The sequence below is a fragment of the Porites lutea genome, chromosome 4 (assembly GCF_958299795.1).
Source record: "Porites lutea chromosome 4, jaPorLute2.1, whole genome shotgun sequence".
Lineage (NCBI taxonomy): Eukaryota > Metazoa > Cnidaria > Anthozoa > Scleractinia > Poritidae > Porites > Porites lutea.
This window is the reverse complement of record NC_133204.1, coordinates 6,371,652-6,384,700: the sequence shown is the minus strand read 5'-3', so window position 1 is coordinate 6,384,700 and position 13,049 is coordinate 6,371,652. Positions and strand designations below refer to the sequence as shown.

Sequence of the window (13,049 nt, the reverse complement as noted above, 5' to 3'; positions counted from 1 at the left end):
CATGCTTCATTTTCTCTTCTACTCTAGTTTTCTGCATGCTATATGACACGGTGAACCATTAGTTAATGCTTCAGATAAGTAAATATCACCTTGTGCGTTGAAAATTTTTTCTTCTGTGCAAGAAATTGTGCTTTTTTATTTTCTTGGACAAAACAGGTCACGTTTCATACTTATATGACAGCAAGCCAATAAAATCAGAAATGCACGACAGACATAACAAAAACTGTAAACACGTGCTCTCTCTAGAGAGCTATTTTTTACTCATGGCAAAGTGCAGACATTTTTATTTTATCAACTTGATCATTCAACAGATCTTTCTAGTATACCAAATGCAAGTTCAGCCAATGAAGAGCCAGAAAGTCTTGAAATCAAGCCTCTGACACCACGTGAACCATCATCAGCAGCTGAACCAGACAGCCCACAGGATTCGCCAAGAGAAACCCCTTCTGAGCTGCGTCCATCAACTTTTGCATTTCCCTCAGAAGATGAACCCGTGACAATGATTTCTAAGTCAATTCCTCCTTCTGCGGTGTCAGCATCAAACAGACCTTCAAGAATGAGTAAGTTGGAGAGGGGTATGTCTGACACCGATGTAATTTGCTTTGTTAACCCTCTAAGCTCCAATGACGATCCACGTACAAATTCTCCCAAATGATCTTCATACATTTCCTTAAAGAATTATGAGAAAATTTGATAAAAGATCAAAGCAATTTTTTGTTGACCATTTCATTAATTCTCCTAACCTTTTCTCTTGATGATGTATGGATGTTGTTGGGAGAAAGTTGATTTTGGTCACTCTTGGGACAAAGGCCAGTTCTCCCACCATGTTACAGCCATGTGCTTAGCTCAGTACCATGGTCTTTTACTAAAACAGGGCTGTCGCTAAAAGTTGCCAGGTATATGCATTTAGTAGGAGGGGAATATTGTACAGCTAAGAAGTTCTTTTGGTCCCATTTTCGTTTTGTGTCCTATAAGAGTAGCCGGGGCTCATCCTCATAGTAGCCGGGGAAAATCCTCGGCCTCCCAGCTCTTAGTGACATCCCTGCTAAAATAATGTACATCCATAGTGTCTTTGTTTTGATACAAACAGGCATCCCACTTTTATTTAAGAGGTTTTGTTAATGGGATTTAATTATGGATGAAGGAATGGAAGTACCAAAACAAGGTCAAACCTACCCTTGCCTATCTTTCACTGATATAACAATTTACATGCAAAAAGATAGTGATTTTTTGAGCAATTTTTCATTTCCATCAAAATCGCAACACTGACCCTTCATGCCATTCATTATTGTTGGTCTGAGGTAATCAGTGTTGTTTTGTTGTTAAATTTGTCAGATTCTGATGATCCAATCAAAGTATCACAAGATTCAAGAGATACTGGAGGGAGAAAGGCTCAGTCAAGGAGTCAAAGTGTGCCATTAGAGGCAAACATCATACAAAGCTCTCTTCTGTCAGCTGCTGCACCACTTGTCTCCACCGGTGTTGCCTCCCCTGTGGAGGAGTTGCCACGATCTGCACAGGACTCCCAGAGTGGGGAGGAGAGTGGTGCATATAGTGAAGATGTATTTCCAGTGAGTTGTTTATTTTATTGACTAATAATTTTTTTCTGTATTTCTTACCCCTTTCTTACCGCTTTTTTCTAAAAAAATAATATTAATTATGCTAACTTTCACTTTTTTCTTTGATGAACTTAAGTTGTATTTCATGAAAATCCTTGTGTTTGTTTGTTTCCACATGCTATGAAACCCAGTTTACACTTTTCTTATCAAGTTCATTTTATTAATACCATTAATCATAATTAGGATAGTTTTGGGAATAAGACAGTTGGTGGAAAATTGGTCATGTAGGGATCTGTAGTGATAAAAACACAGATTTAAGCATTATATTGAGCAAGAGTTGTTTAAAAAATAATGATCAAAAGATATTGAGGTGATGTAGAATATTTTTGCATTTTATTTACTTCTTTAGGATGGTGCTTTTGTTGTTGATTTGGAAAAAAAGGAAGGAAGTTTGGGGTTAAGTGTCAGTGTAAGTATGATTGCTAGTTTAGTTCACAACGATGAGTTTAAAATGCCGCTGAGCTACATGTGCTACTATCACATAAACACCCCATTTGGCATTATTTTTCAGGACTCCTTTGTGACTCAGGGAGAGAATGGGAACGAAAAAAATAATAAAAATTTATTTGGTGAGCCGGCCTGTTAGCCAAGCTGTCTTACTTTACTGGGCTCGCTCACCTCTTTATTCATGAAAAAATTTGGTGTGTTTATATGAGAGGCGGCTGGGCTAGCCTACTTGCCAAGATCTCGGCAAGCAAGTGTTTTTTGAGCTTTGCAGAACAAAGCCTCGGTTTTTTTTAAAATTTAGCTTGTCCTTTGGACTTTCAAGTAGCTTTTGTAATATTAATTTTGCTTGCTTGGGATATATTTTTATGCTTGTATTAATGACTCATGGTGTGTCGGAACACATCCAACATACTATGAGACAAGTTGCAGCAACACGTTGCACTGGCAGATCACTCCTTGAGTACAGGTCAGGGCAACTGGTTGCAGCAACATGTTGGGGCAACATGTCGCAGTGACAAATTGCTTCATAATAATAATAATAATAATAATAATAATAATAATAATAATAACTTTATTTATATAGTGCTCATATCCTGAGCTCATGGCGCTTCACAATGTAAAAAAGGGAAAAAATGAAATAATTTAGATACCACAAGCATGGAATTCAACAATATTTAAAAAATCTAGTTACAATCCATATATTACAGGTCTTAAAATCATTTTACAAAAACAAAGACCCACTCTCTAAAAATTGCCCAAAAATATATGTTGTCAGTCCTTTCTTAAAACCAGTTAAAGATGGTGACTTGCACAAATGTAATGGTAGCGAATTCCACAGTTTAGGGGCACACTGTGTACTGTGCAACTCTTTGTCGGAATTTTGTTGCTGCAACAAGTCGCAAAAAATCAAATCAGACTGAATTTGTGCAACTTGTTGCGGCAACAAAATTCTATTGTAGCGACAACAATTTTACCAAGAATTCTCAGTACACACGGAGCAATTTTGTCACTGCAACATGTTGCTGCAACTTGTCGCCTAGTGTATTACATGTCTGGACCCTTGATCATCAGGCAAGCAAGTATGAATATATACTTTTCCTGGACAACCCAACAGCACTTTTTTCAATTAATTAATTAATCAATGGTGTTAAAATCAACAGTTTAAAAAGTATCTGGGTGTGGCCAATTAATTAACTGTAAAGCATCAAAGTTTGTTTGTTTTTTGTTTTTTGTTTTTCTTACTGGTTTAGAAATGGCATGAGATTTGCTACCCAGTCACAAATGGCTCAAACTTAGGGTATATTTACTTTGTGTTTTCGTTGATTATAATATTTTTTTAATCTCTTATTTTAGGGTGGAATAAATACTAGTGTCAAACTCGGTGGAATCTACATCAAATCACTTCAGCCAAATGGACCTGCAGACTTGGATGGCAGGGTTCATGTTGGTGACCGCATCCTGGCTGTGAATGGCATCAGTCTGATTGGAGTCACGCACAAGCAGGCAGTGGAAACCATTAAAATGGCTCCTCATCGGACAAGGCTTGTTTTGGATCGGTCAGTTCCTGTTAATGTTCCAAAGTCAACTGGAAAAAAGACTCGGCCTCAGGCTTCAGATAAACCCTTCACAGTGGAGCTTCTAAAGGGCGTTGGTGGTTTGGGACTTAGTTTGGTTGGTGGCAAAGGAGCTGGGGAGGAGCATGGAGGTGAGAGTGTAATCTCCCTATAGTCATTTTAACGGGCTGTGTGATACTGTAATCATGGGTATTTACCATGAAACATTAGCATAAGAAGTTGTGAAACGGGTAAACTGAAGGCGGAAGTATTACATCTCCCTAAGTCTTGGGCTCAAATTTTGTGTTTAAATGATTTGGATTTGGTGACTATGCCACTATTATTTGTTTGACCTTTGCTTTGAAAACAGTTCAAACAGAGTAGTTGTTTCCTTTCTCTCTGTCAAACGATAATAATAATAAAGTGAAGAAGAATCACAAACTAAAAGAACTTTAACTGATGATTAGTTGTATTAGAAACACCCCTTAATCATTTTTTACAAATGTAATTCCCCAATATTGGTAAAGAATTAAAGTGATCTGGACTGAAGCAAATCTTAAAGTAGCAACATTACAAGTTTTACTGAGGATGTTCATAAACTAAGTTGCCTCCATAAAATAAATAGGGAGTTTACGCAACAGGACGGCAGAAAGAAAAGGACGGCAAAATGCGTGCGTGTGACCAACTTGACATGGTTATTACTTATGCACTTTGTTGTGATCTTCACTTCGAATTCCCATCAATGCTTTCTGGTCTTTCACAAGAAAATCTGTTTAAAAGGGGATGAAGTTTGGCCGAAAGTTTTTTTTAAACAAAATTATTGTCACACAAGGTTTGCTGTCTTCTTTTCTCTCCTGTCCTGTTACATAAGCTTACTAATATTGTGGGAGAGAGAACAACTTATGAATAATAAGCATGTCAAGAAACTGGAATGAGTATAATATTGCAGCCTGCAAGTATCACTTACGTTGAACTTGTTCATAAAATGTTAGCTTTGTAGTAGTTGTTTTTCAGATCAAATCATTGTAGTTTAGTTTTTATTGCCTTTTTAATTGTTTGTGTTAGTGTCCTTACTTATCACCCCATATGATACCTTTCTAGGTTTCCTCAGAATCAAAAAGATGTTTCCAGGGCAACCTGCAGCTTCATGTGGTAAACTTCAGATAGGTGACATTATGCTGGAGGTGAATGGAAATAGCATGCAAGGTGTAACCCACCAGGAAGCCATCAATCTAATACGCACTGGACCAACGGAAGTAAAACTTTTGGTCAAAAGAGAACCATCTTCTATCCCTCAATCACTTCTGCAAAGGTCAGGGTCGAATGCTAGTGATGTGGACCCCGCCCAGATTCTTGCGGACATACAGAATAAGCTGAAGGCTGACTCGCCATCACTGAGTAAAAGATCATCTGAGTCATCAGCAAGAGGGCAACTATCAAATGCAAGCTCACTTGAAGTTAGAGATGAAGTGCCAATAACTCAAGAGGCAGCTGTCATTAACGAAGCACCCGTTAGTTTGAGGTCAAGTCTGATATCTGAGGAGTCAGCTAAGCAGATTGCTCAGTCCAGTCACCCCAACCTGGCTAGCAGGTTGTCAGAACCAGTTGTAATACAGGCCAGGAAAGAACACGAAACTTTAGCAGCAACTAACTCGCTTCCTAACATTACATCAGTGAGGCCAAAGGATATTCCAAAAGTGAACAGACAGGAAGCATTTCAACACAGCACAGAAGAGGAAGATGCAGATGCAACTTCTCTTGGTGATGCACCATTAGCAGAAGATGAATCTAGCGATGTTGAAGACTCAAGGAGATCCTCTTCAATTGACATTGTTCCTCCTGATTGCTCTATATATGATGAACAGAGTGTGAGGGAGCTTATGGAAAAGCTTTCCACAGTGGAATCTTCAGAGGATGAAACTGATCTTAAGGACACAGGAAAAATGTCTTTGGCTAGTAACAAGCCGATTTTACCTGTTTTACAGGATGAGGTTTCTTCCCCTTCATCAGAATCAGAAGAAAGTGATGTGGAAAAAGAACCAATAATGAACAACACAGATCAAATGTCAATCCTGGTCACTGATATTAAAGAGGATGTAAAACCAAGAAGCTTGACTCCACAGGAGGAGGTTAGCTGACAATTAATTACTATACTATGAGATTATTATTTTGTATAGGTAATAGCATGATTTGTAGTGATATTTGGCATAAATACCACAAGTGATATTTCATAATTGTTATAGGTAATTTCACGAGCCGTTAGGCGAGTGAAATTTGAGGCAATAATTATTTTGAAATATCACGAGTGCTATTTATGCCAAATATCACGTGCAAATCTTGCTATCATTTGTTTATACTAATACCCGCAAAAGGTTTGTAATTTTCACATGTAGGTATTTCAAATTAAGCTGAAATACCACTGCTCTGAGCCAATAAAATTGCAGAAATTTCTCATGTAGTAGTATAAAAAAGAAAAGAAGACAATTCTTAGATTATTAGCAAAAGCAGTTGCAACATGACTATAAGAGGTTTAATGGCAAACTATAACAGCCTAACTTGCTCTTGTTTGGTTCACACCAGTTATTGTACATAGAGTTGACCAAAGGCTCTGGTGGTCTTGGCTTCACATTAGCTGGTGGTGCCAATACTGTAGGAGGATGTTTTGTTCGTGACATTGTGGGTGGTCCAGCTGAAGAAGATGGGCGTTTGCAAGCGGGTGATCAAATACTAGCGGTAAGGAATCAAAAATACTGTGTACCCTCAGTGTTAAAAACATTTAGTCAGTTGTGTTGGAGGTTAGGTGCCGCATTGGTAGTGACAGAGGAGAGGTTGCCATGGCAACCATGCCACAGCCTACCTTGAGGCACCTGTCAACACAGCACCAATGAATTCTTACCCAAACAGGGAACAAAATGAAGAAGAAAATGTAGTACGTTTGAGTGTCAAATAATATTATTTAGCACAGCAGTACTCATTGAGGACATTATTTTTACATCTCCCTGTGGAGACAGGACTGCCGTTTTGCATAATCATCTTACTCACACAAACATCTTGCAGTTTGCAGGGCAAGGGAAGTACCTTCGTTTCTTTGTTTTTTTTTTAAGATTTGGAGTATTGATCTGGCCCTGGGAATCGAACCCATGATCTCCCATTTTGCAGTCAAGTGCTCTACCGACTGTTATCGTCATTTTTTCTGGCAAAATCTAACCTTTAGTTGGGTTTTTTGAACTTTCTGGCAGACTACTGCTGAGGTTTACCAAGGTCAAAGGAGTGTTACAGATGTATGTTATGTTGAACTAAGTTTTCATTAAGTCTGGTATTCTTTCTGTTAGGTTGATGGAGAGGATATTTCATCAATGAAGCATATGGATGCTGTAAATGTTCTACGAGCCACAAAACAGACTGTTAAACTTAAAGTTTTGAGACGACCAGCTGGGGTGAGCTGTGTGGAACAGATGCTCAAATGTGTAGTTTGAGTGGAGTTTATTTTTTTATTTTGAGAAAGGTTGTCCAAAAAATGTGCACGTGACAATCCCGAAAAGGTAATATGGGATATGATCAATACACTGTTCCTGATGACTGCAGTTGTTGAACCTACTTTTGTTGCTTTCCTTTAGCACTGGCAAACATATGTCTATAGCCTCTCGTGCCATTCTTTCAAATTTCTTTGAAGAATGTTTAGTGAACTCAACACCACCTGCAATACCTTTTGGGATTGTTGCATTCACATTTCCTACAATCTTTCTTGAAATAGCTGTATACATGTACATCACATAAAGTAAAGTGTCCACTCTCTGGTAGATAAGCTGCACTCCACGTGTGGTAGCCAGGAGAAGTGCTTATTAAATTACTATTTTTTAAATTAATGTTGGTTAGATAATACTTTAATGAAGGTCAAAGAGCTCTTATAAACCTAGATGAGCTGTCTCAGAGGGGTTAACTTTAACCAACATGCTGTGTACTTCAAAAAATTGAAGAGAACCCAGTGCTCTGAACCTGTAAAATCCAGGGTGCCCAGCATATGATTTCTATGTGAATACTGAGATTTCGTTTCCCCGCACGCAAAATGAATTTATTTGTTTTTCAAGACTTACCCTCACTTTAACCGTTTTTTTTTTATGTGGTTCCAAGTTTATCTTGTCTGCAGTGCCTGTAAATAGGGAACTGGTTGTCCCTTGGGGTTATGTTCTGTTTCGATTATTAATACCAGTTCTGGCCTTCCTTGCGAGCCTGTAAAAAAGTGACCTTGAGAAATTGTATATTACTTTAATTAAAGTCACAGCAAGTCAAGTGTACCCCCATAGATGCCATTAATGAATCAATTATTTGAAAAATGAATCCAGTCATCATTGCCGTAACCAGTATCTCATAGATGAATCTAAAATCTACAGCTAACAACGGATTCAACTTTTGAATGATAATTTCACTAATAGAATCTCGGGGGGTACGCTCGAGTTGGCTTGACTGTAAAACTCGTGTGTTTTGTTGTATATGTAGTATGTGGGGTCGACCCAATCAGGAACTGTGGAGGTGGTTAACTTAACAAGAACATCCCAGGGAAGAATAGGGCTGCTAATTAAAGAGGGTGATGATCACAAGATATATGTGGAGGATGTTGTTCCAGGAGAACCCGCAGCTACGCAGGGAGATCTTCGGCAGGGAGACAGAATACTGGAGGCATGTATTTTTTTACCTATCAATGCCAACAATAAAATGCCTGTGAAAAGCTCCGAGTGACTTCCATGATTCTCCTTTAAGTTGCTTTAACGGGAGATTTTAGTGGTGTGGGTTTGGGGAGGGGGTTACATGTACTTATGTGCCATTATTTCAACTGTCCCTTAAACTGTATGGCCATATTCCATGTAACCCTCAAGAAGTAAAGTACTTTTCATTGTGGTCCAAATACTATAGAGTGAAATTTAAAAACAAAAAATTTCAAATATGATTCCAAATGTTAAAACTTTGCAATATAGCAATAGGGTATAATAATGCATTAAAAAGATTTTAAAAATTCTGAATATGCCTAATTGTAATAAAATCTTATTTCTGGCTGCATTTGTTTTAAAGGTGAATAATGTTTAACATCCAGATACAAATTATCCACTGATAACACAATTGGTTTTCCTAATACTCATGCATCCACTGGATTGTGATTTTATCTGGTGTATATAGCGCTATCTGTCTTTTCATCGGCCAGGGCCTGGTAATATTAACTGTTAATTACCATACTTGCAGATAAACAGTACCAAAGTGGATGGCCTGGGCTTTGTTGCCGCAAGACAGCATCTTGATGCTGCCAGGCCAGTTGCGCGACTGCTTGTTGAAAGAAGACCAAGGCTGGCAGAGTCCAAGTATGCCATGTCCAAAGCGAATTCAACAGACTCCAAAGCGCCTAATAAATCCTGGTCAGTGGATTCGCCAGGTACAAATACTGCAGGTTCTAGTGATGAGAATGACAGTGTGTTCTTAAAGGACAAGGACGAGGATGGAATGAAGGAGAATGAGAATGATGACGAGGACTCTCAGGTACCTTTCTGTTGGTTTACCTCAATATAGATTAGCCCGAATTTAGTAGAAAATGACTTTCGAATAAACAAAATTAACGTGAAAGAGAGGGTAACATTTCAAAATGAAGGAGATTTATGTTATATTCACAAAGATGCACAATTTGTGGAGACAACGGGAACAAAGTTAAACGTATAATCCAAAATTGAGAGCTTGTTCTTGGCATGTTATTTCCCTGAACATATGAAGGGGGTCAAGCAATGAAATCTGGCTACTTCAAGGGTTCTTCACAGTTTCACTGTTACTGATGGATCTCAACCCTGATGGAAATAATTATAATAGTCCCCTTTCTCAAGTGTCAAGAAAGTCAGAAGCGTATCAAGAATTTGGGGCCAAAATAATGGAAATTAAGGTCATTGAAATTAATGTTTACAAAAATTAATGCGATTTAAATTAACACCAATTTTTGAAATTCTTGTTAATTTCATTAAGCGTTAATTTCCTATCAGATCAAAGTTACAAAGGTCTCCTTACAGAGGTCTCTTTTTGGATGCCCTTATAATACGAACACATTGCTACTAAGAGAACCTTTACTATACAGACATCTGTGCATCTCTTGCTTGCTAGTCATGTATGCTGAATGCAATAAACTTTTACTCTTAATACTCTTACTTATCCTCATCTGTTATTTACTTTTTGTGCAGGGTGAACACTTCAATGTAACACTTTGTAAAGGACCACGTGGATTTGGTTTCAGTTTAGTTGCTGCCCCTACTTTCAGCTCGGATGTAAGTCAAGTAACATCTAGTGCTACTGCTACTGAAAGCCTTATTGTTTATACAGAAACCTATTTATAACGTGCTGGTCATGCCCGTAAAGTACTGTACACAGCCAGGACTCTACAGAGGGGCAGTTGGTGTCTTTATGTACCCCTTTTCACTACTGGCCAAGACTAAGTTTAGGTTTTACATACCCTTGTGCTATTTGTCGTGACTGTGTAAGCTGGCTTAATGCACCCAAAATTACAGAAGACTGATCTCTACTTTTCAGGCCAAAAATATATAACCATGATCAGGGAGGCTGTGTCTAGTATAGCCCTCTCACACTTGATTAAGCTGATTCCTTGCCAAGTTGACTTGTCTTGTCCAGTTCTTTAAAGCTATGACCAATTTCCTTTAGTATCAGCAGTCTTTAATCTAAATTCTAAGCTTAAGAATTTAGTACTATTTGAGGGTTTATATTTTGTGGAGGTCAAAAGAGAAATTGAAAATAATGCCAACAGTAAGAACACAATTTTAGTTAATTGCTTTCCTGTGTTCTAGGGATGTTGATTTTTTGTTAAGTTGACTTACATTTTTTCAGGCTCATGGGATTTTCATCAAAACAATTAGCCCTGGAAGTGTGGCAGAAAGTGATGGCAGGTTGAAAGTTGGGGACCAGATCCTAAAAGTAGGCTTTTATTCAACACTCTCTTCATTATTATTATATATTTGTTTCTGTGATGACTAAGGGCTACATTAAACTTTGCTATGTTAAGAGAAACCTCCGGAAGAAAAGCACATCTCTAACATGGACGCGTAGAGATGCATGCCTTCAATTCTTCAGTTTTGCAAGTCCTAAAGATTTCCTTTTCGGAGGCAGTTGATTGTGGGAGCATCTTTCCCTCCTCCATAATACTTTCTGAATGTTGTTGAGTTAGATTCAATGAAATTAATAGAAAAAAGGCCATTTAAAAACAGGAGAATGAGACCGTTGGAGAGTTCCTTTCAAAAAACGCAAAGACAATGCAGAAGCACAGAGGAAACATGACAGGAGAAGGAGCCGGAACTGTCCTCATGATTTTCTTCCAATTATTGTTTTAATTCATTAATTTGTATTTTCAGGTGAATAAGGAAGATGTTCAAGGCCTCAGTCATGCAAAAGTTATTGGAATGTTAAGAAAGATCACTGGGACAGTAGAGCTGGAAATTAACAGGTACTATTAATATCAATTTGTTGCCATATCTATTTATATATTTTCAAAAGAAAGAAACTTAATAAGTATAAATACGAATAATATTAATTGAGTGGCATCATTCATGTCAGTCATCAGATCTTTCAGTAGCTTCATTTTGACAAATACTCCTCATTTGGTAAAGAAAGGTCTCGTTGGTTTTTATTATGATGTTAACCCTGCTTGGGAGTATTAAACTTGATCGGAGCCACACTGAATTTCAGGAGGGTTTGCGAGACATGTAGTTCTATAGTAACTACGGTTAGTAATACCCTCATGATAGCTTAATTTTTATTTACTTCATAGATTAAAGTTAGTACATGAGGAGTTGAGGTCCCTCCTTACTGAAGGCCCAGCTCTTTGTAATGCTGTAAAGAGTTGAGCATCCAGGCTCTATTTGCTATGGGAGCATCATACTACCCCACTTTCCCACCCCAGCAGTAGAGGTCCAAACCCCTCTAGCAATAAATGCTGGAATGGTGGAGTAGAGGCTCTCAGTAACTAATGATAATTATTATATATGGCATTCCTTACTATCTATTTTATGCTTAAAAGTTATTTAATTTTATGATTTATTTCCTTCTCAGGCCCTCTAAGCTCTACATGTCCGACTCAGTAAATACCCCTCCTCTGTCACCTCTGGGTTCATCTGCAACACAGTCAAATGTACCCGCTACAAGAGCCCCTCTTGAACGATCACCTAACTCTGTGGACCTTGATATCACACTTGAGGACAAGGATAAGGTATAAAAAGCAGCACTTTTTTTCTAGTACTTCCAAACCATTAAATCAGCCCCAGTTGTTCATAAGTGGGTCATGTGCCTTTGGATAAGTGGCAGCCAAGCCAGGAATTCCACTGATAGCAGTTAATTTGTGGAAAGCTGTGATCTCCATGTTTTAGCAATAAAATGTACGATTAGAGGTGTAGAATTTAAGGGTTGCAATGGTAGTGAACTTACACTTCAGGACAATAAAAAGTGTGGCTATAATAGCCTCGTAGCTGTTTACTGCAGAGGTTTAACTATATTTTGTTGCCCACTTTGTTTGATCCAGTAAAAACAGTCTTTAATTTATTTTGCAGTAAATTCCGGTTCTCTAATAGTATAAGAAACGATAAAAATAGAATAATTAATTTTGGGCAAGGCACTTATTTCCAAAATACTAGTATTTGAAGTATAAACCATTAAACTTAATGCTGACAAGCGGTGATTAAAGCTAATATTAAAATGTGAAAACTAACAATGATGATCTGGCATAACTTAATTTTCTCTTTTAAAGCTTACAATACTGTAGACATGATCAAACAGTTTTACCAAAATAAGGTCTGGTTGATAATCATTTCAGTCAGTGGACTTAATCATGCTATTAGATTAAATAACAGATTATCCACATAATGAGTGATGAAATTTTTTGTTATTAATATTTTATAAAGTTGATTCAGAGTACTGGCTTGTCTGTAAACTTTGAAACGTTAAGTTGCTTCACTAATAAAGGCTAATATTTAACTTCTTCAATTCTTTTATCGCATTGCAGGGATTAAAATAGTCATGAAAAAGAAACCCTGTAGCAGTTCCTCTCACATGCTGCACCCCTTCCTGCAATAAGAGATAATTACTTCCCTTAAAGCTTTAAGCTCACGCCTAACTTTCATTTTTATTCATATCTCTAATGCATGCTAGAGTGGAGCCTTGCTTTACTTAAACCAAGATTTCAACTGAGGATTTAAAATGCTTACTCTTCTTTTTGCAGTAAGTTTCTTCTGTGCTAAATGATATATAGAAGTGAAACAACATGTAAAGCCAGACATGTTTTGACCCTTAATTATTGAGACGCTATTTTAACTTACTGACGACCATATAATTATATTGTACAGTCAAACACTTTGCTCTCTGTTATATGTTGCTGTTATGTACTCAGTTGTAGTACATTTAA

At 37.6% G+C, this 13,049-nt stretch overlaps 1 protein-coding gene across 1 annotated transcript in view; it reads left to right on the top strand.

Annotated features, from left to right (window-relative positions):
* LOC140935488 (tyrosine-protein phosphatase non-receptor type 13-like) overlaps positions 1–13,049 on the top strand; it is a 51,311-nt gene that overhangs the window by 27,074 nt on the left and 11,188 nt on the right. Inside the window, exons 27-39 of the mRNA XM_073385030.1 lie at positions 312–575; positions 1,336–1,571; positions 1,969–2,028; positions 3,420–3,771; positions 4,721–5,748; positions 6,200–6,352; positions 6,952–7,056; positions 8,117–8,296; positions 8,855–9,145; positions 9,829–9,912; positions 10,487–10,573; positions 11,008–11,099; positions 11,705–11,861. Coding sequence (XP_073241131.1) covers positions 312–575; positions 1,336–1,571; positions 1,969–2,028; positions 3,420–3,771; positions 4,721–5,748; positions 6,200–6,352; positions 6,952–7,056; positions 8,117–8,296; positions 8,855–9,145; positions 9,829–9,912; positions 10,487–10,573; positions 11,008–11,099; positions 11,705–11,861 — 3,089 coding nt within the window. The remainder of the gene's footprint in view (positions 1–311; positions 576–1,335; positions 1,572–1,968; positions 2,029–3,419; positions 3,772–4,720; positions 5,749–6,199; positions 6,353–6,951; positions 7,057–8,116; positions 8,297–8,854; positions 9,146–9,828; positions 9,913–10,486; positions 10,574–11,007; positions 11,100–11,704; positions 11,862–13,049) is intronic.